General features: G+C 46.0%; 1 protein-coding gene across 2 annotated transcripts; it reads left to right on the forward strand.

The window, feature by feature from the left end:
• Positions 1-5,100: 5,100 nt before the first annotated feature.
• cav1 (caveolin 1) lies at positions 5,101-18,369 on the forward strand. Of its 2 annotated transcripts, none has more exons than XM_083655196.1 (3): positions 5,101-5,218; positions 6,207-6,374; positions 17,500-18,369. In XM_083655196.1, the coding sequence occupies exons 1-3, from the start codon at positions 5,183-5,185 to the stop codon at positions 17,839-17,841; spliced, it is 546 nt and encodes a 181-aa protein (XP_083511322.1). In that variant the 5' UTR covers positions 5,101-5,182; the 3' UTR covers positions 17,842-18,369. The 2 variants fall into 2 exon arrangements, with proteins under 2 accessions (XP_083511322.1, XP_083511323.1); XM_083655197.1 differs by having other exon boundaries at positions 5,187-5,218; positions 6,233-6,374.
• Positions 18,370-23,441: the final 5,072 nt, after the last annotated feature.

Genomic DNA, 23,441 nt, shown 5'->3' on the forward strand with positions numbered 1-23,441 from the left:
GTCTGTCTGTCTGTCTGTCTGCCTGTCTGTCTACCTGTCTGCCTGTCTGTCTGTCTGCCTGTCTGTCTGTCTGTCTGTCTGTCTGTCTGCCTGTCTGCCTGTCTGTCTACCTGTCTGCCTGTCTGTCTGTCTGTCTGTCTGCCTGTCTGTCTACCTGTCTGCCTGTCTGTCTGTCTGTCTGTCTGTCTACCTGTCTGCCTGTCTGTCTGTCTGTCTGCCTGTCTGTCTGCCTGTCTGTCTGTCTGTCTGTCTGTCTGCCTGCCTGTCTGCCTGTCTGTCTACCTGTCTGCCTGTCTGTCTGTCTGTCTGTCTGTCTGTCTGTCTGTCTGCCTGTCTGTCTACCTGTCTGTCTGTCTGTCTGCCTGCCTGTCTATCTACCTGCCTGCCTGCCTGTCTGTCTACCTGCCTGTCTGCCTGTCTGTCTGCCTGGCTGTCTGCCTGCCTGTCTGTCTGTCTACCTGCCTGCCTGCCTGCCTGTCTGTCTACCTGCCTGTCTGCCTGTCTGCCTGCCTGTCTGTCTACCTGCCTGTCTGCCTGTCTGTCTGTCTGTCTGCCTGTCTGCCTGCCTGTCTGTCTGTCTACCTGCCTGCCTGTCTGTCTGTCTGCCTGTCTGTCTGCCTGCCTGCCTGTCTGTCTGCCTGCCTGCCTGCCTGTCTGCCTGCCTGCCTGTCTGCCTGCCTGCCTGTCTGTCTGTCTGCCTGCCTGCCTGTCTGCCTGCCTGTCTGCCTGCCTGCCTGCCTGCTTGCCTGCCTGTCTGTCTGCCTGTCTGTCTGTCTGACTCTCTGTCTGTCTTGCACTACTTCTACTGCTGCTGCTACTACTGCTGTATTTCTGCCACAAGTACAGACTCTGCCCTCTCCTGACAGACAGGGACTCCTCTCACTCTTTTAACTTGGCTCATTTGATTGTGGCCATCATCCAAATGGAAATAGCACCAGTGATAGTTACACCACATCCTGTGCACTAGAGGTGATGTGCTTTTTATACAAATGAATAATATCAGCTCTTATTTGGTTTTGTGGGCTGTTTGATTTAGTCTGAGGTCTATTTGAAGGTTGATGTCCATCATGGAAACACAATATTTACCTGACATTAATTCTATCAAAAGTATAATACAATCTGTAAATGAGTCATCATTTTGTCAACAAAGGACTCTTTGCTTAATGTCCTTAAGGGGTTTTCAAAGTCTGAGACTGTGGGCCTCCCCCCAGACAAAGCAACAAGGACCACAATGGAAATAAGTTCTGTAACTTTTTTGTGTTATCCTTGATGTTCTTTTAATTGTGCATGTATTCTGGTGTTGCAACCATGGAAGTGTCCTTTTAATTTGAATTGTCAAACAAATAAACTAAAACTAAACTAAACTAAAGCTTGAAAAAAGGAGCCCCCCTCGCTCAATTCCTGGATGCCTATGGGATCATGATTATGTTATTTGATCCAATGGACACTCAACAAGTGAGCCAAGATAGCCTGATATTGCATTAAGAAATACTTCAGACTACACCAAATACATAAAAAGGTGTCTGAAGGCATTTATTTGTGTCTGACACTATGGAAAGTGGGAAAAACTGTCAAATTCCCTGTATCTCTCAACTATCTCTTTAATCAAATCACACACATTTAGGCTATTCTATGATCTCCTTTCAATAACTAATTTTCACTTCCATTGAACTGAGCCTCCCCTGAAAATGGTTAATTTATTTTTGTGCTGACAATTATTTTACAGCAATAGGGGTCGCTTGTGGATATCTCATTCTGGAACAAACGTTCTATTCAACCGTTGGACATTTGCTGTCTACAGCATTTCCACCTCCATCCCCAGCACGCACGCACACACACACACACACACACACACACACACACACACACACACACACACACACACACCTACACACACACCTCTTGCACTGGCACAGGATCAGCCAAAACATGTGTTTAAGAAGCTGTTCTCTCTGTTATGACGACACATTTACATGCTGTTGGTAGTCTAATCGTAATGTTTAACTCTGCCTCAGCATACAGCTCCCAGGGCCACAGATCCGGTTCTGCCACAGAACCATAACTCACTTTCAGCACTCAGCAGCACTGTCACTGGAGATGAGGCCTGAGGAAAGGTCACACGATGATAGAACCTCCTACATCTAATGGTCTGCTGGGTCAGAACTTTTCTGCATCTCCACCCTGGGAAACAAAGCCGTGCCTGCTCGCCTGTCCTCTGTTGCAGCCAGAACTGTCAATCTAAAAGCAAGTCCTCGTTCAAATAATATTGAATTACTTAATATGATTTACGAATGCATTACTTAATCTTACTCATTGGGTAATCAGAGTCAGATATGAATGACCATCCGAATGAATGTTTGAGAACATTTGAATCGCCAATTAGACCAATTAGAGGTGCACAAGATAACACAAATGTGATGTTGTGTATCTCCTGATGAAGATGATGTACTGGATTCAGACGCCAACAAGACTAACATGGTGCCATGGGCATCAGCTAATGCCTGGGGATACTTTTAAATAAACTGTGAACTTTTACACCAAATGATTTTTATTTTCCCTTTTCATGCTTTTCTATTTGATCAGTTGTCTTAAGAGGCCCGGAAGCTGCCAATAATTATGGCAAAAATACATTTCACATTTACATAAGAGTATATTTCTCAATTCACAAAAATGTACCCCCAGGTCGTGAAACTGCTGCTGTCCTTCATATTATCTTCAGTTACTTCAACATCCGTTCGTTTTGTTATTTTTGATCTGTTGTGTTCGGTGCCACACCCCTATCACATCTCCTGGCTGCAAACAAAGAGTCCTGACTCTGCCAACTGGTGTCACACTACATCACACCAAGCTGAGTGTATAGAGGAATGTAAACAGACCGGAGAGTCCAGGGTTCCCAACAACCACCTGAGCTGGAAAGTTGGAGACAACTTCTTTTAACAGCTGGGGTGTCGATTCACTTCAACCTGTGTGCCCACCAAAGCTTCTAAATGTGCTTCTGGGGATAGTTGGATTAACATCTCATGACTGACATATTATTATGCCTCCGCCGGCGATAGCCAGGCCAGAGGCATTATGGATTCGGGTTGTCCGTCCTCCGTCCGTCCAATGTTCGTTAACGCGTTATCTGAGGAATTTCATCAAATTTGGCTCAAACGTGCACTTGGACGCAAGGATGAATTTATTAGATTTTGGTGGTCAAAGGTCAAAGTTCAAGGTCACTGTGACCTCACGAACGCTATTCCCAAGTTCGTTAATGCGATATCTCAAGAATGGCTTGATGGAATTTCTTCCAATTTGGCTCAAACGTGCACTTGGACGCAAGGATGACCTTATTAGATTTTGGTGATCAAAGGTCAAAGGTCAGGGTCACTGTGACCTCTCGAATGCCATTTTCAAGCTCGTTAACGCGATATCTCAGGAATGTTTTGATGGAATTTCTTCGAATTTGCCTCAAACGTCCAATTGGACTCAAGGATGAACTGATTAGATTTTGTTGGTCAAAGGTCAAAGTTAAAGGTCACTGTGACCTCACAAGCGCTCGTTTCATGCTCGTTAACGCGATATCTCAGGAACGCCGTGACGGAATGTCATCCAATTTTCCTCAAATGTCCACTTGGACTTAAGGATGAACTGATTAGAATTTGGTGGTTAAAGGTCAAAGTTCAAGGTCATTGTGACCTCACTAACCCCATTTCCAAGCTCTTTAACGCAATATCTCAGGAACGCCTTGATGGAATTTCTTCCAATTTGGCTCAAACGTTGGACTCAAGCATGAACTAATTAGATTTTGGTGGTCAAAGGACAAAGGTTAAGGTCACTGTGACCTCATGAATTCCATTTGCAAGCTTGTTAACGCGATATCTTAAGAACGCCTTCACGGAATTTCTTCCAATTTGCCTCAAATGTCCACTTGGACTCAAGAATGAACTGATTAGATTTTGGTGGTCACAGTTCAATGTTACTGTGACATCACATTCACATCCGCTTGTTTCATGCTCGTTAATGTGAGATCTCAGGAATGCCTTGACGGAATTTCAACTAATTTGCCTCAAACGTCCACTTGGACTAAAGGATGAACTGATTACATTTTGGTGGTCAAAGGTCAAGGTGACTGTGACCTCACAAACGCCATTTTCAAGCTCAGTAATGCCATATATCTCAGTAACACCTTGACCAAATTTCTTCACATTTGTCTCAAACGTCAAAGTCTGGACAGACATGCATGTCGACAGTTTGTTAAAGCAGTGATTCTCAATCTTTTTCATATCAAGGACCCATAATTTAGTCCACAGAGCCACAGACCCCGCTTTCGATATGATTTAGGGAAATGGTAATGGCCTGTATTTATATAGCACTTTTATCCAAAGTGCTTTACAATGAGTAGGTACATTCACCCATTCTCACACACATTCATACACCAATGGAGGCAAGCTACCACGCAGGGTGCTGGCACACCATCGGGAGCAATTTGGAGTTCAGTATCTTGCCCAGACATGCAGACTGGAAGTGGGGATCGAACCACCGACCTCTTTCATCCAAAGTAATTAGTGGACGACCCGCTCTACCTCCTGAGCTACAGCTGACAATTGTCGGCTTTGTGTGTGTGTGTGTATATATATATAAAAAATAAAAAAAAACATATATTTTATATAGGCCTATATATATATAATATATATGTATTTTTTTTTATTTTATCTCTGCTCTCCACCTGGATTTGTATATTAACTGAGGCTAATGCCATGTCTCCATTGCCATCCCCAACTGACGTCCACCTTTAACAGCACAGAAAGAGGACTATACTCTGCTTTGTTCCCTAAATAAACCAATTCCACGCCAATGTCAACATTACAGCTCTCTCTCTCCCCTCTGGTTGAAAACACGTCAGTTTCCCCTTCATGGGAGCTCCGTGAGTGTCGGGGTAAATGTGCACGCAGGTGACTTGGGGCTGCGAAGACGCGCTCTGGGATCATCCGAGAAAACGTACTGTATGCCGAGGTTCTCCCTCACTGCCCGTGGGCATTAAATTCGTGTCACGTCTAGCAAAAAGGGCAGGAATTAGTTCATTGCAGATCCCTGGGAAGAGCCCCGGTCCTCTGCAGTCAGTCGCCTATACTCTACGCCTCCCACTTGGCTTCCTATATTGTCTTCTGTTCAACGCGCTGATCCGCTCACACTTGACATTATGACAGGAGGACTGAAGGACGGCGAAACAGAAGAGGTACAGTAGCCTACTATGGGGTTTGCTCTGAAACTGGAACTTATTTCCAGGCGTTTTGCAATCAAGTTTTTAGTGGACAGAGAATTTCCCTCATCCAAGTGCTAAATGTTCTCTTTCACAATTTGCATTGAATTGGGAAACTGGGAGTCTATTTTTTTCTTTTAACTCCACAGCGCTATTTGGCAATAGTTATCTTATTTGGCACCTGGTCGTGAATGGTACTCCCACACTGACTGGGTGAATGTGAAAGACCACTGAGTATGCATTAGCGTCTGGGTGAGAGATTTTTTACCTGTTAAAAGCGTCTTTATTACAGCGTAACCGTCTATTTTGTTTACATGTCGACCCTGGAAAATGGATTGTCGTGCGTAAAAGCCACGAGGCAGCGCGCAAACCTTTTCAATTCTAAAACAAATTTGGTCAAAAGCCATGCTTATAGTTTTAACGTTATCCCATTAAACCATATGGTTGTTTTTACAATTGAAACTGTGCTTGACAGGTTCAGGGAGAAGTATGGGCTGTGGAATGAATGGCTCTCTTTACGCACTCGTTTTTGGAGCGCTTGGCCATGCGGAAATTATTAATAGGCAGGCTACATTTCTTATATTATTATATTTACGTGTTTGTGTATCTACGAAGTGGCACATAGCGTTGATCACATAGGAAATACAAAATATTATGCTATTTTTTATGTCAAGATTCGAGCATTTAAATAGATGTGGATAATATGCTTTTGTCTTAGAAGCCTAATGGAGCGTGTATTCACAGGTATTATTTGGATCAGGATATTAGATTTCTGCATGGGTGGTGATGACCCCTTGCGGCTGGATTGAGGGGTGTGGTGCTTCACGTTTCTATCCATTTAACCCATCCCTGTTTGTGGGGCAGGCAGCTGACTCGCAGCTCCAGTCTCTCCTCTCAGCACACAGTGTATTCCTCCTCTTCACCCTCCTCTTCACCCTCTTCTTCTTACTCCGGATTTTAACAGGAGTTTCTGCATTCGCCGTTCATCAGGAAACAGGGGAACATATACAAACCCAACAACAAAGACATGGACAACGAAAGTCTGAACGAGAAAACGATGGAGGATGTCCACACCAAAGAAATCGACCTTGTCAACCGGGACCCCAAGCACCTAAACGACGAGATTGTCAAGGTGAGCTAAACTTCATGGAGAGCTTTTCTTTTACGCATGGAGTTTCAGTTAAACTTTTTTAATTATTGCATTGATGTGCGAGGTTTGCTCCTTTACTAGAATATCTCCATTATTGTTTGTGAGGTTTTCAGAAGTCGTGACAATCATTGTAATAATCATTGTAACTGTAATAAATGTAGTGTGCGGCAGTGTAGCATGCTGTCACAATCGGCATTAGAGGCGGCTGTGCGCATCAGAGGCGCACGGCACGGTACTTCTTGTGCGCAAGGGGCGCACACTACTGTATGTTGCGCTCTGTCGTTCCAATAGTTTCTCCCCTCAGTGACTTTCCCCTATTAGGCAAAGGGTTTGCCGAGATGTTAACGCTCAGTGTAGCGATACAATGGCGAGCTATCTGCGTGCGTAATAGCATAACCATGCTGCATGCGTGGCCCAATAAAGTTGAAGATCCTCGAGTCGTGTCTAACAGAGGAAACATTACGACTTTCCTGTTATTGGAACACACATTTCCCACAGTCGTTGCATACGCCTGTTTTGTGAGTGTTTGGGGAAAGCAGAATTCTTTCCATAAGAGAGCAGTCTAACCGCATACATTTTCAAAGGAGTTCGACAGAGAGAGAGAGAGAGAGAGAGAGAGAGAGAGAGAGAGAGAGAGAGAGAGAGAGAGAGAGAGAGAGAGAGAGAGAGAGAGCAGAGGAGTGGTGCGCTGAATGGCACCTGATGTGTCTGGATAGCAAGCAGAGGCAGCAGCAGCTGGGCAGGTTTTTTCATCTGTGTGCCGGGGTCAAGCGGCTCGCTGTGTGGGAGAGGGGTCAGCCCTTTGAAACTTCTGGATTCTGCCTTGTTAAAACAGGGAAACACCCAAGGAGCTGCTTAGTGCAGGCAGAGGGGATATCCCTCACCACTCCCCATCCCTCCTCCTCCCCCTCCTCTTTCCTCCCATTCTACTCCACCCCCCTCCCTCCCTCCCTCCCTCCCTCCTCCCCCCCTCCCTCCCTGCCTGCTGTCATGCCTCAGAGGAGCAAAAGTCAATGTGTTCCCCCTCATTGATTGTTGTCTTAAGTTGTTCCATTATGGATTCAGTGGATTGGAAAGATCCCAGCTAGATAGCCTCTTAGTGTATAGGATGATTATTATGTGCTTACTGTCATGAGGTTTCCCTCATACCAGCCTCCCTCTCTCTCTCTCTCTCTCTCTCTCTCTCTCTCTTTCTCTCACACACACACACACACACACACACACACACACACACACACTGACTCTCTCTCTCTCTCTCACACACACACACACACACACACACACACACACACACTGACTCTCTCTCTCTCTCTCTCTCTCTCCCCCCTTCATTGTGACAGTGAGTCAGACTCTCCTTCCAGGCTCAGAATAGAATGCAGCTTTATGATTTGCCGCCCCTCTCTAATCAACTTAACAGGCCACTGGTAGGATGATCTCAAATCACATGCATGCACAGTGTAAACGTTAAAATGGCTTCAAGGCAACTTTAGGGGCTCTTAAAATTACAAGCGCAGACGTTGAGGAACCGTAATGAACCCTAACAGTATTGAGGAAACTCTAACACATGGAGGGGATCCCTCCGGCTCTTAGAGGAACCCTGTTTTTTGGAGTGCACTGTGTGCTCTGGGTGTGGGTGCTTTGAGGTCGATGTTACAGCGCGGCCAAGTGGAAGCGTGTGTTTGGGGTTCCCCCACGGAAACACACAAGCAGGGAATCCCTTCCAGCAAACCTCACTCTGCAATCCACCCTGACCACACACACACACACACACACACACACACACACAAACACTCGCACGCGCACGCACACGCGCACGCACACACACACACACACACACACACACACACACACACACACACACACACACACACACACACACACACAGATATAGTAAACTTGTATGTACTGTGCATACTGACATACCTGTATAGTATAACATGCACAGCACACACATAGACATATGGTATATGCTGCATTCCTTCAATAAAAGGCATCGGGGATACAAGCTGTTCTCCTGTAGCTCTTGCAGCTGGCCTCAATCATCTGGCCACATCAAAGAAGTTCCATTACTGACATCCATGTGCAGTTTGCCCTGGGAACGGAGTTTTTTCCCTCTGGTGAAGCCGTGCGTCTTTATATAGCTCAGACGAGTGGCTGGAGCCTGCCGGTGGTCAGTGCGTGAAATTGCCCCGACTGGAGCCGATTTTTCAGAAAAGGAGCTGCAAAGAGCAAGCTTTCTTTACGGGTCTTTTGGGGAGAAATGGGAGGCAGTGCAGGGCTAATTTCACAGCCGTTCCAGCCTGTCTCTCTCACTCTCTGCACAGTGAGTTTGAGCTGCTGCTACTGGGCAGCTGATCCAGACTCCTTCAGGTCACCACAAACTGAATGGAAGAACTCCTTCTTTCCATGTGCTACTGTAATTGCACTTGAAAGCTTATTGGCTGACTGTTGATTGTTTTGTCCACCAGAATAGATCATTGTTTTTATCTGGGATTTTTATTGTATGATGGACATCATCATTGTCAGGTGAAAACCTCTTCTCCAGCTTGGCTGATTTTCATGTTTTCATTTCATTTGAAGGATTACATGGTTCCGCCTGAGTTGAGAGAATTCTCCCACCTCGTGGGCGTAGGAAACCCTTTCAGACTTCATTGGATTAACGCATGTTCATCAAGCTAAAGGAGGCTGTTTTTCTTAGTTGCTGAAAAGTTGATATTTTGGAGATATAACAGGTTTCCACCCATCAGAGATCGTACTGTATGTGACCCATCAGTAAAAACAGTCATATTGATGAAAAGTTATCACATTTTTGCCATTTCCATTCAGTTTTTCTAATTTTATACACAATTTACCTAGCTACAATTTACCAAAAACTGGCATGGAAATCCAACTAATGTGGGATTTTTCTTCTATGTATTTATCGTTTCCTTCTTTTTCATTTATGATTGATAGAACTTTAACTTTGGAGATGGTACAAAAGGTGTTTTCTTTGATTTCTTTCTGATGTAAAGTGGGTCTGGTGTAAAGGTACAGTAAATGAGCCTGGGTTCATGGCTTTTATGTCACATACTGTATGATAGCTACCAATAAAGCCTCATCTTTTCCTGCACCAAGCCTACACACATCTTCCCTGAACACTAAAGCCTTCAAAGTAGCAGTTTAATGTGCTGCAGTCTGACCTCCTCCAGGACCTCTGAAGGCACAGCTCCTCCTCCAGGACCTCTGAAGGCACAGCTCCTCCTCCAGGACCTCTGAAGGCACAGCTCCTCCTCCAGGACCTCTGAAGGCACAGCTCTGGAAATAGCACATTGCTGTATTGACTCAACAATACAGTTGCCTTGCCGACCGCTCACATGTCGACCCCAAGACTCCATTGTTTGGTATCAAACCTCCGGTGGTGCTTAAGTTCAGAGGTCATGACGGTACAGTAGATCTGCAGACAGACAGAAAACCATTCAGACTAAACATGAAGTGTGCTGCTATATATAGACACTCGTATTGGAAGCAAAAGTCAGCATTCAAGTTCACCATTTAGTATTTGTTATAGTAGAGCAGTGATTCTCAATCCCTCCACCCCTGATATAGAACACTTTAGACCCCCGTTTGGTGACATGTTTTCCCTCTGGACACAAATCTGATAACATTTTCACTATATGACTTTGTCTAGAATTCCATTACTCTGCTGTAGGCATAGAGATAACAGTGAAACTATGATCAAAAGAGTCTTCTACATTTTATAATTGTGTTCACTTCTTGCAAATGAAATAATGCTGAAGTGTAATAATTCTTCTATTTGCTGGGAACAGCCTCAAGGACCCCTGGTGGTCACTGGACCCCACATTGAGAACCATTGAAGTAGAGGATCCAGCCTGTAAAAGTCTTATCATTTTGTCAACCAAGGACTTAAGTGACCTTTCCTCCTACAAAAAATTCAATTAGTTTAAACTTTGAGCGTCACTTTTGTCAAACGGAACAAACATCTTAATATAAAATAAATGAGTATTTCTGCATTTTATTCATCACAGTCCTGTCAGAATACATTATTAGCTCGAGCAGTGGTTCTCAAAATGGGGTCTGGGGAACCCCCATGTGTCCTTGAGGGGTTTCCATGAGGTCTCCAGCAAAAAGGGGGATCATTTATTCTCACTATAATTCCATCCATAAGTAACACAATGACAGAATGTAGGACTATTTTGGTCATGGTTTTCCTACACTTTCCGTAATAAAACATCTAAAAACTAAAATCTTATCAGATGGGGGACCCTGGGACAAAATCTTATCAAATATGGGTCTGTCGTCACTGAGCTAGAGTTCTGTTCCTCTTCGCAACTTGAAAAAAATCTCTTGCTGGTAAAAGCTGGTATAGTTAGTCTAGAACAGGGGTGTCAAACATGCGGCCCGGGGGCCAGATCCGGCCCCCCAAAGGGTCCAATGCGGCCCAAAAAGATGACTTTGCAAAGTGTGAAAATTGCACTGAGAAGTCCTTCAATCCAATGTGATGCACTTAGAAAGGCTAAGAGATACCAGGTTTCAGGAGCAAGTTAAATATTAAGTTGCCTATTCATGTTATCTGTATTAATCACTTATAGTCAGCTATTTTCATTACCTTTGCTTTACTATAGAGAAGTGCACAGTTGCCACAATTGTAATCAGGGGTGTAGTGATAAATACAGAGGTGGGTAAACTATCCAAGCTGAGTAGTTTACCCACCTTGTTTTCCCTCATTGTTTAATACAGTTGATCTGAAAATAGGTGAGTAAACTATCTGTCTCATTTCAAAGTGGAGGGTAAATTGTTTACTTGCGTTGACCCTCCACTACACCCCTGATTGTAATGCACAGTACAGACAGTAGATAATGTGCTTGATGGTATCTGAGATAACCCTACGTGTGTGTTGTAGGGTTGTACCTGTCATTCTTTACACTATAAACGGGACAATTTTGAGGTTTTGTCATTTATAGGTTATTATTGATGATTGATTTTCATTGTCTGGCCCACTTGACACCAAATTGGGTTGCATGTGACCTGTCACCCGTGGACTCAAATGAGTTTGACACCCCTGGAAGGTGCCACGGTTTACAGACTGGTCCCCTTATATTTTATAGATATTCAATGCCAAACTTCAGGTAATGTTTTTTCCCCTCCGAAAATGAATAGCATTTTGGAAATGTAAAAAACCTTGAAAGAAACTGTTCAGTAAAGTGCAGCAAACATCTCCATCGTTGTTGTTTGTGCCTCTCTGCAGAAGGCTGTCATTTAACCTTCATCAGAGTTTTGGAAACTGAGGCAGGCAGAGTGGGTTAGGGTTAGGGTTAGGCAGGCAGAGTGGCTCCTCTGCTCTGGTTTACTGTATATTATAAGGCTGCAGTGAGCTAAGTCCGGATCGATCCTATGGATCCGACTCACAATATGTGCATATCATAGCAGGCTGGACTATCGGTGGAGGCTCTCAGAGTGCACTTCTTGTTTCCCTCTGCCTTCCGTCTGTTTGAATGATAAATCCCTATTCAAACATGAACATGGCAGCAGGGAGTCTGTCCTTAGAAAAAGAACCCGTTTGCATTCAAAGCCGGGAGACAACTCTAAAGTAAACATATTGTGCGTGATGCCTGCAATTCATTTTCTAAAAGAGATATCTCATTTTGGAACCATGTCCATTTCTTCTCATTTTGACACTGGCTAATATCTCTCTGACTTAGCCTATTGATATGACAGCCATTAGCCCTCGGTAGCCCAACTGGTCCGGTAGACAAGATACAAAAGCTCCAAGTAACTGTAAGATAAATATTTAGGCCTACGCTGCACTTAGAAGATTGTGGGAGAGGATGAGAGGGAGAGAGAGAGAGAGAGAGAGAGAGAGAGACACACACACACACACACACACACACACACACACACACACACACACACACACACACAGAGGGAGATGGAGTGGGATAAAGAAAGAGAGAAGAGAGAGGGATTGTTCAAGTGAAGAGAAAATAGCATGGAGGGAAGAGAGAGAGTAGTGTATGAGAGAGAGAGATAGGTAGAGTGTTGTGTTGATAGCCGTTGGCATCCCAAACAGCATTGGCAGCATCATGACTACTTGTGAGGATCGTCCCATTTAAAGGCAGATTCCCTGAGAGCAGTGTTTACAACATGGAGAACCGAAGTGACCTGTCAATCAAACAGTGTGGGTGGAGCTTGAATTGTCGGTTGCTGCAGTTGGAGTTTCTCTTCTCTCTCTGTGTGTTCAGTCATGGTGGCTATCACTGCTCATGCTAACTACACAGCTCTTCACTGCTCATGCTAACTACACAGCTCTTCACTGCTCATGCTAACTACACAGCTCTTCACTGCTCATGCTAACTACACAGCTCTTCACTGCTCATGCTAACTACACAGCTCTTCACTGCTCATGCTAACTACACAGCTCTTCACTGCTCATGCTAACTACACAGCTCTATCACTGCTCATGCTAACTACACAGCTCTATCACTGCTCATGCTAACTACACAGCTATATCACTGCTCATGCTAACTACACAGCTCTATCACTGCTCATGCTAACTACACAGCTCTATCACTGCTCATGCTAACTACACAGCTCTTCACTGCTCATGCTAACTACACAGCTATATCACTGCTCATGCTAGCTCATGCTAACTACACAGCTCTTCACTGCTCATGCTAACTACACAGCTCTTCACTGCTCATGCTAACTACACAGCTCTTCACTGCTCATGCTAACTACACAGCTCTTCACTGCTCATGCTAACTACACAGCTCTTCACTGCTCATGCTAACTACACAGCTCTTCACTGCTCATGCTAACTACACAGCTCTTCACTGCTCATGCTAACTACACAGCTCTTCACTGCTCATGCTAACTACACAGCTCTTCACTGCTCATGCTAACTACACAGCTCTATCACTGCTCATGCTAACTACACAGCTCTTCACTGCTCATGCTAACTACACAGCTCTTCACTGCTCATGCTAACTACACAGCTCTTCACTGCTCATGCTAACTACACAGCTCTTGTGCTCTGCTCGTTCCAAACAAACCAGAAAGATCAAACGCATCACTTCCTGTGCAGCAGAGGAAAGAGCTTCCAGTCAGACACTGGCTGTGTAGAAAATCTTATAGGTTGAATCACTATTGGGTTATGTCAGTAGGTAATAGGGAGTAGTAAAATTGACATTTATTTATATGAATGTGTTGCAGATTATTAATGAGTTCCCTCAATGTTTCTATTGGCATTCTCATCTATCTATCTATCTATCTATCTATCTATCTATCTATCTATCTATCTGTCTATCTATCTATTTCTATCTGGTTGGAGGGGAGTTGGATGTTTTTAAGGATTGTGATGCAAAAAGCCAAGCAGATGCCAGAGTTTCTGTATGGAGCCATCAGTATTTGGGGTGGGGCAGCAAAGGGTGGATAGACTGTACCAGTCGCTGCGAGGGGAGACGTGAATCTTATCAGAACCAATCTCTCATTGGGAGTGACGCAGTTGACTCATTGAGTTATGTGCAGAGGACGAGTTCTGTTTTGCTGGGCTATAAAGTTAATACAGTTGTTTATTTAATTTCCCTTTAGTGCAATATTGGGGGTTTTGCACAATTGACAATGGGCTGTGGTATTTGACAATGCACAATGCTGAATCAATTAGTGCAATGTTCACTGTATGATTGAAAGTCACCTGGTTTCTCACTGTCTGCTGTGCACCTGTGAATGGATTCACCCTCATTATATCTGCATATTTGCTGTCTGCTTGACTCGTCACAGTTGGCCATAGGGATTCAAACTTTGGATCCAATTCCGGACACTTGTCCATGTCGGTGTATTCCCACATGAGACCCATGTTCATGAACCCATATGGGCCCCACACAATCTGCCCAGTTCAAGCCCATGTCCATGTCTGTTAGGATTCATACTCCTGTCAGTGCCCCTGACCAACCAAGGCACTGGCACTCGATCTGGAGCTGGTCCCCTGCTGCACTGTGGCTGCCCTCTGCTGTTGGATCCCGGGCGCTGCACTGTGGCTGCCCTCTGCTGTTGGATCCCGGGCGCTGCACTGTGGCTGCCCTCTGCTGTTGGTCCCTGGACACTGCACTGTGGCTGCCCTCTGCTGTTGGTCCCTGGACACTGCACTGTGGCTGCCCTCTGCTGTTGGCGCTGCACTGTGGCTGCCCTCTGCTGTTGGTCCCTGGACACTGCACTGTGTCTGCCCTCTGCTGTTGGTCCCTGGGCACTGCACTGTGTCTGCCTTCTGCTGTTGGTCCCTGGACACTGCACTGTGGCTGCCCTCTGCTGTTGGTCGGCGGGCGCTGTGCTGTGGCTGCCCTCTGCTGTTGGTCCCTGGACACTGCACTGTGTCTGCCCTCTGCTGTTGGTCCCTGGACACTGCACTGTGTCTGCCCTCTGCTGTTGGTCCCTGGACACTGCACTGTGGCTGCCCTCTGCTGTTGGTCGGCGGGCGCTGTGCTGTGGCTGCCCTCTGCTGTTGGTCCCTGGACACTGCACTGTGGCTGCCCTCTGCTGTTGGTCCCTGGACGCTGCACTGTGGCTGCCCTCTGCTGTTGGTCGCTGGACACTGCACTGTGGCTGCCCTCTGCTGTTGGCGCTGTGCACTGTGGCTGCCCTCTGCTGTTGGTCGGCGGGCGCTGTGCACTGTGGCTGCCCTCGGCTCCTAGTTCTAGGAAGCTTAAAGAATGTGGGTCAAATGCAGAGGATGAATTTCCCCACAGGGACAATAACGTATAACTCAACGGCACTCAACTCAACCCACTCGGTACCCATGTAGGCTGTAGCCTACATTTGACCCATGGCCCCATGGGTAAAATGTAGGCTGTAGCCTACATTTGACCCATGGCCCCACGGGGAGCTAATTAAGCATCTTTCTTGTTTTGCCCTGTTTTGTTTTATGCCTGCTACTGTGGAGAAAACAATATGCAGATGCATTGTGTAAAAGCCGGAATAGTGACGATGACGAATGCAGTCTTTATTGTGATTATATTGGTGACTGTGATGCTTTATACCTAGCTGCATCACCATCATACCCATCATCACTGCAGTAAAGAATGTCTTCCTGCATCAACAGTATTATGTCTGTCACATCAATGGTGATTGATAGAGCTTGTAATTATCGGTTACTAATCCGTCTAGACCTGCTCAAAGTTTGCAGATCATTCTAAGGGCCCTATCTTCCCAATGGCGGTCATTTTGCTTTAGCGCCCGTTTTGCACTGGAATAGCGCCGCGCAAAGCCCTAATTGTGGGCGTGTCGGGCCGCTGCGCTTCACGTCATCTCAGCGCAAACCCCGATAGGCGTGTTTATACCTATATTAACAGGATTCACCACAAGTTGAGATCACTCCCCTTAAAAGCCACAGCGTCACCGCCTGCACGTCTGTGACAGACAGCAGCTTCTTTCTTGCTCAGTGCAAGCAGAGTGACAGAGTGAGAGAGAGAGAGAGAGAGGAAAGAGAGAGGGAGAGAGTCAGAGAGAGAGAGAGGGGGGAGAGAACGAGAGAGGGAAGAGAGAATTGGAGGATGAACCAGTTCGGATTCGTAACGAATATTGATGCTTTTGTAATTAGTAGCCTTTTAATTAGTCGTTTCGCTCATATAGGCTATAACATACACATTTAAAAATATTTGTTTCTTTAATAGGGTAGGGATGTGTGATATTTTAATTCTAGCCTCTTTCAATAGCCTATACCAGAATTGTCCACTCGGGTTAAGCTATTGTTGCATGGTGCAATGGTGCAGGGAGAGAGGTTACTGTATACTATCAATGGTTACTGTATAGCCTACTGGCCGGTGTTGTGTCAGAAAGTGATTTCGATCCGCGGGACCACGCACAGCGCTGCCTCGGTGCCTCTGCAGTGCCTCTACCCACCCTGTGCACCGACCCCCCCCCCCGGCCTGCCTACCCGGCCCAGCTCACACCTTCTCCGGGGAGACCCCCCTTCAGGACATGGTACACTAGCCGAACACAAAGCACCCCTCCCCGCGCTACACACAGACTCCCGCCCCGCCAGACCCTCGTTCCCCTGGTAATCCAAATTCTCATTTTTAAATCAAGGTGTGTTTTTTTCTGCAGTGTAGGTTAGTTGAAAATCAACGTGGCATTCTGAGGAGGGAAGTGTGTCCGCGCGCGAGCCGTGCGTAATGGGCCTATCCAAGCGAGGATTTCCTGCACTGCGCCGGAGAATACTGTCTGTGCTCAGACGTACACCTGGCGTAGAGGGGTTGTTTGCGCTAAGACCAGCTATTTGCAGGCGTTAAAATTGAGAGCACCCAAGGCCCCTTTTTCTAACACATTGCGCTGGAACGCCTCTTTGCTCTCGGCACATACCGACGGTATCTTCCCCACAGCGCTAAATGACACATGATAGGCTAGAGGCCCATGGACACGCCTGGGCCACGCCTACACCTGTGTCATCCCAGCGCAAAACTGGACGGTGGAGGCAGACGATAGCTTAAGACGCTGGGAAGATAGCAATAAGAGGCGCGCAAACGCAGCGCAAACCATAGCGCCGTACGAAGATAGGGCCCATAATGTTGAACTCCTATTACATGATGTAATGAAGTATAGTTGTATAGCCGGTGACAGGTCAGTTTAGTCCTACCAAAGGTTTGCTTGCAGATTGTTTGAAGTCCCCATGAAAACAAACAAATGAACTACTTGTACTTCTTGGTAAAACAGTAACTTTAATGACAATCTGGGTTTGACAGCTAATAAGACTCCGGGACAGACGGCTGATATTTCAGGGTTTCCAGTGTAGAGCGGACGACTCTTCCGTCATTGTTTACAGTGCCCAGATTGCAAATACATTTCATATAAAACCATCCTTTTTTCTTATTTTTTTTTACAATCCCACCCCTCCACATCCACAAATTGCCTCTCTCTCCTGACTCATATTGCATCCCGCCCCAACATCCTGTTTCAACAGGAAATGCATCAAATCCAGGAAGTAAAGATGCCATTTCATGGGGTCTTTAACTTGATAACTTAATGACAACTTATTTATTTCATTTGATCATCATAAATCTCTCTAGACCCGCTAAAAGTGTGTTTTTCTCTCCTTTCCATCTCCCTCTCCTTTGGTCAGGTGGACTTTGAAGATGTGATCGCCGAGCCAGCAGGGACCTACAGCTTCGACGGCGTGTGGAAGGCTAGCTTCACCACCTTCACCGTCACCAAGTACTGGGTTTACCGGCTGATGACGGCGCTGGTGGGCATCCCCCTGGCGCTGATCTGGGGCATCTTCTTCGCCATCCTGTCCTTCATCCACATCTGGGCCGTGGTGCCGTGCATCAAGAGCTACCTGATCGAGATGCACTGCATCAGCAGATGCTACTCCATCTGCGTTCACGCCTTCTGCGACCCGGTGTACGAGTCCATGAGCAAATGCTTCAGCAACATCCGGATGACCACCGTCAAGCAGGTGTAACAAGCGCCGCCCGCGAAGAGGATCGAGGATTAACGGAGAGAGAGAGAAAGAGGGGAGGGAAGACGGGAGGGCTGGAACAACCGACGCTCGGACAGAGAGAAAAGTCAGAATCAAAAGAAAAAGAAGAGGAGGACATCAAAGCATGTCTGGAAAACGAGAGGGGAGCCGTTTTCCAGAGCTGGGGGCGGGGATGTTTGGAGGTGAAGGGGTGTGGCCACACAGCTCCTGGCTCCGCCCCCTTTTACTTGTGTCCATCGAAAGCTGCTTTTTCTCTCCGGTGCTGGTGTAACCAACGGGTGGGCACAGGAAATCAAGGGGTGGTTCCCCGGGGTTATTGTTGTTGATTTGATCGTGTTTAGTTTGTTTCCGTTTTGTTTTTGTTATTCTTCACTGTTAACATTGTCAAGCAAGCAAGCTCTATCTGTTTTCTGCTGGTTGGAATTAGTTTTTCCACATGATGTAAATTCCTTCCATTCTTGCCATTTCTGTGGATAGCTTATCACTTTGCATTGATTGATTGGTTCATGTGACGAGGGGGTCGGGGGGGGGGGGGTCGGGGGGGGTGGGGGGCTTGCTGGACCTGTATGTGTTTTAGAGCCTTTGGTTGGGGTGGGGTGGGGTGGGGTGGGGTGGGTTAGGGTGGGTTAGGGTGGGGTGGGGTGGGTTAGGGTGGGGTGGGGTGGGGTGGGGTGGGGTGGGGAGGGTCACAGTCGGGAGAGAGAGAGAGCGCTGCCAAAATTTCCACCTGACTCAGCGAAAGCAAAACAAGCCAGAGCCAAACCTCTCAGCACCACACCTCCCCTCCCCACCCCCGCCCCCTGTGGCCCACCCAGCCCTCCCCCATCTCCCTCCACACACAACCCCCCCCCCCACCCCCTGTGGCCCACCCAGCCCTCCCACCCCCCTCCACACACCTCCCCCCAAGCCCCACGCGCCCAGCTTCCCAGCAGTCTGACACACTGAACCTGCCCTCGTTTCTGCATGCACCCGCGCCACCTTTGCCGACAACTCGCCATCCGCCTGGACTGCACGCCATGCCACGCCCGGACCACACCCGGGCCACCCGCTGCACCCGCCACGCCGCCTGGCTGAGAGGCCAGCGATGCAGGAGTGACCCTCCAGTTCACTCGCATCGGCTTCCAATTCCGCCTCAAACAAAAGAGGCTAAATTTCTGCCAAGCCCAAGTATTCTGTGCGTTATCATCCTCATCATTTGCGTATGTGTGTGACAGGGAATGTTAGCCTTTGAATTTCTGTGATATCACGCAAACTGTGTTTTTCTTTTTGTTTTAGACCAATTTAGGCCGTTTCTTTTCCAGTGAAGCTCCAGGCTTTAAAATGCACATTGCTGTAGTTGTAGGTAAACACTTTTTCTTTCTACACTATGAAGATGAAGAACTTTGAGGGTTTTATTTCAATGCTGTTTTGATATCTTTGCCAATTACATGTACTGTATGTATGTATGTTTATGCACAAGATGACTTGTGGTAAGACTTTCCCTTAAGACCTTATTCCAGTGCATCAGCCTATGGAAAAGTATTGTTAGTAGATAGTACTATGAAAGTATTTTGTGAAAATCTGCCTTCTATATAAATGTACAGTAGCTACGAAGGTAATGTAAGTTTTTCTTACACACTGTGGTACTTACTAGCCTGGTATCCAGCCCCATATGAAGCAGGCTAGGTACTTACAGCACCTTCCCAGAGGAGAATACACTGGAATAAGGTGTTACTTCATTGTTTTCTGGTTATTATCGCTCCCGTTTTTATTTTTTATTTTTATTTTATTTTTGTCTTTCCTCCCTAGTACTAGTTTGGTCCGCTGCCCTGCTTCTCCACTGTGGACACAATGCTGACAAGGACTAGCATCAAACATAGACCTGGGTGGGGTGGGGTGGGGTGGAGTGGGGTGGGGTGGGGTGGGGTGGGGTTAGGTCTGGGGGGGAGGTGTTTTATCGTGACACGAAGCTTTGATTCCGTCACCTCTAGTCTAGCTGCTGTCTCTTCACCAGGATGGTAATATCATAGCACCTGTTTCTTGAATTGAGTTTTTTTAAGCTCTAAAGGTGATATTTTTATATTAAATGATTTTTCCCCCTTCCCTGCTTTTACTGTACGATATCACGCTGTGCACATTAAAATTTAATATAATCAAAACTGCATTTGTTTTTGTTTTTTGGCCACAATTGAATTGCCAGTGATAGCATCCCACCTATACAAATTGAGCCTCCTCATGGACTTGATAAGATCTAGCATTTCTTAGATATTAGCAATTTTTGTTGCTTTCCATCTGTGATATTTAGTCATAATGATACTAATTGTGTAATCGAGTATAGCATGGGACCAGGGTGGGAATTTCGTCATTTTAGGGGCAATGCCATCTGGCCTTCGGCATCGCAATTTTTTTTTAGGGCACAAGGCTACATGCCAGGGCACAAAGGCAATTGCTCTATTGACATTGTGAAGAGCAATTTTTCTGAAATATGTGTTAAAATGAGCCAATGACACATCCTTTGCATCGAGCAGGCTACATTAAAGTGAGAGCACTGATGCTTTTAAAGCAACTGACAGTAGCAGGCTGGTAGCAGGGCACTGCCAAGGTGGCCTTAGGGATCCCAGGGCAGGAGGGGCACCCAAGCCCCCAGGAATAGCGCTGGGCTGTGAAGCCATTTGCACATGGTAGCGAAGCTCTGTATTGCAAGTCACGTGGCGCCATGCAAAGGAAAATTGAAATGAAAGGAAAATTCACATCCACTTGCATGGGGACCCCGGCAGCTGTTAAACCCAGGGGAATCTTTTCCGTGTGTCACTCAAAGTATAAAACGACTCTTTTAATTATTAAATAATTTTTGTATGGGGAATCTTTTCTTCAGAAGCCACTAAGAGCCGTATACGGGTGTATTTTCTTCTTTTAATACATCCATGGGTGGGAGGGGTGGGAGACGCCATGGAATACGTCATGGCACACATGCGCACTTCGCCTTAGGCCGCATGGTCAGGAAGTAAAACCAGGAAGAAAACCCCCCATGATGACTTCATGCGCCAGTGAGCAGCCTCCATCCGAATGCATGGGTGGGCGTGGCTCATCCCCTATCCAGTTCTTTTAATACATCCATGGGGGCACCAGAGGCCATGGGCTCCATGTAATTCCCACCCTGCATGGGACCGCCCCCCCCCCCCCCCCCTCATAAGTGCATTTTAAATGGCAGTTTCTGTATCACCATGCTGGCGCTGCCTATATTAATATGATTCATATTTGCATTGTGGATATATTTCTGCGAATTTGACCCCTCCTGACATATTGCCGGTGGGCTACATCCACTGGCAGTGATGTTCCCTTTAAAGAATAACAGAAAAAGAAATGCAATATGTCAGCCCAAAGATGGTGCAGAAGGTAAGACCCCACACTTGGGAACCATGTGTATTGATAAACTCTCATCAGACTCCCCTTACCCCCCCAAAAAAAGACAGTCCTTTTTATTACAGAGAAAACGTTTTACTCATCTTTTGTCAGCTAAAACAGGAAGTATTGGTGCTGATAGCTGCAGCTGGAGCAGAGCTAGACATAAGGAAACACTCTCACACACTGGACAGCCGGTCTGGAAAACCATTTCCACCATCCATGAGTCAGAATGGAAGCACCTGAACCAAAAACTATGCTACGCTGAATCTTCCAAATGTTAGACTAGACTGCTATAATTGAGATATGCAGGTTTAACAGAGAGACAGTGACGTTCAACTTATTGTGTAAGCCGAGTTTCACTGCTGAATGACAAAGCCATTATCTGAGAAGAATGAGGCCTTCTCTTAGGAAAAAAATATAACAATGTATTCTGCTTTTTAACGAATAGACCGTGGCTTTGATCATTGTGGTGGAAAAATGGAAATTAGTGATTAATTTAAGGCAGACATGAAACATTAGCAATATTCATTTCAATTGAATAAAAACCTGCTGGAGGGTCATTGCATGGCAGTATAAGGTTATTTTGTGTTAGCAACTGGTTCCATTCATTTGCATGAACTAAACAGTTTGTTGCACCTACCTGTAAAATCAATAAATCCATCATCATTTCCAGCAGCAGTCTCTCCTAACTGTGACTAACGTTTGTGCCTGAGCTTCTCTGCCTGCCCCTGTAGTATTGCTCACTGTAGTATTGCCCTGTAGTATATTGCTCACAGTGCTTCTCTGCCTGCCCCTGTAGTATTGCTCACTGTAGTATTGCCCTGTAGTATATTCCTCACAGTGCTTCTCTGCCTGCCCCTGTAGTATTGCTCACTGTAGTATTGCCCTGTAGTATATTGCTCACAGTGCTTCTCTGCCTGCCCCTGTAGTATTGCTCACTGTAGTATTGCCCTGTAGTATATTGCTCACAGTGCTTCTCTGCCTGCCCCTGTAGTATATTGCTCACTGTAGTATTGCTCACTGTAGTATTGCCCTGTAGTATATTGCTCACTGTAGTATTGCCCTGTAGTATATTGCTCACTGTAGTATTGCCCTGTAGTATATTGCTCACTGTAGTATTGCCCTGTAGTATATTCCTCACAGGCTCTCTGTTGCCAGGCTCATGGTACAACATTTCCATGGTTACAAGAGAAACAAATACAACTGTTGGGCAATTCTCAAGAGACTGTATTCAAGTCTTAATTTACACCAAAAGTATGAACATAAAATAAGCAGCCCAAGGCTAAGCCTCGTCACTTACTGACAACTGTATTATCCGTTTATAACATGTTTAGGCCCGGCCCAGTCAACACAGCCATTGTTCATTGTCTGAATCATCTGATTTCAATGATGCAGCAGATTGAGGGCATCAGTGCAGGAGTTTTTTATTCAATTATAAAGAACTTGAATGAAAACTGGCTGTTGTAAGTGGACAGTCTATACCAGTCCAGCATGCAGAAGTTCAGAACGGTGACTGACAGCTGGTTTCTATACAGTTTATATTCATATTCAGGCATTTAGCCAACATCTGACGACAGCTACTGGTAACAAATATCCCTGTGGTTAGGGTTTAGCGGTCATAGAGAAGTTCAATGTAGAGAAATAAAATCCTGGGAGAAAAGGCGCGCTCGATTCCTAGGGTGGAGGCTCTGGAGATGATGCGCCATGGCTGCAGTTATGGAAATCATGACTGACGGGCAGACAGACAGAGAGACAGACAGACACCACCCACTCACCTATGCTCCATCATGCAACTGTACGCTATCGGCTCATACTACATCACAGTTGTTGCTCGAGTGACATCACTGATGACATCACAACTGCCTGAGTGACATTGCAGTTGGGCAATCACAGTGACTCGAGTGACATCCCTGATGACATCACAGTTGCTCGAGTGACATCACTGATAACATCACTGGTGACATCACAGTTGCTCAAGTGACATCACTGATGACGTCACTTCTATCATAAACTGATCTGAGCTGTGATAGGCTCCGGCCCCCTGTGATCTTGACTAGAAATAAGAGGGAGATGTTTCAACATGTGCAGTACTGGCATAAAAAGTTAATTTGTTGAGGGAACAAACTCATGCAAACTCTGCTGAGATTGTTGCCTCAGCTCTTGCAGTGCAATGGCTCCCTCTAGTGACACAACCTCAG

Source organism: Poromitra crassiceps (assembly GCF_964638095.1).
Source record: "Poromitra crassiceps genome assembly, chromosome: 18".
In the NCBI taxonomy this organism is placed as follows: Eukaryota; Metazoa; Chordata; class Actinopteri; order Beryciformes; family Melamphaidae; genus Poromitra; species Poromitra crassiceps.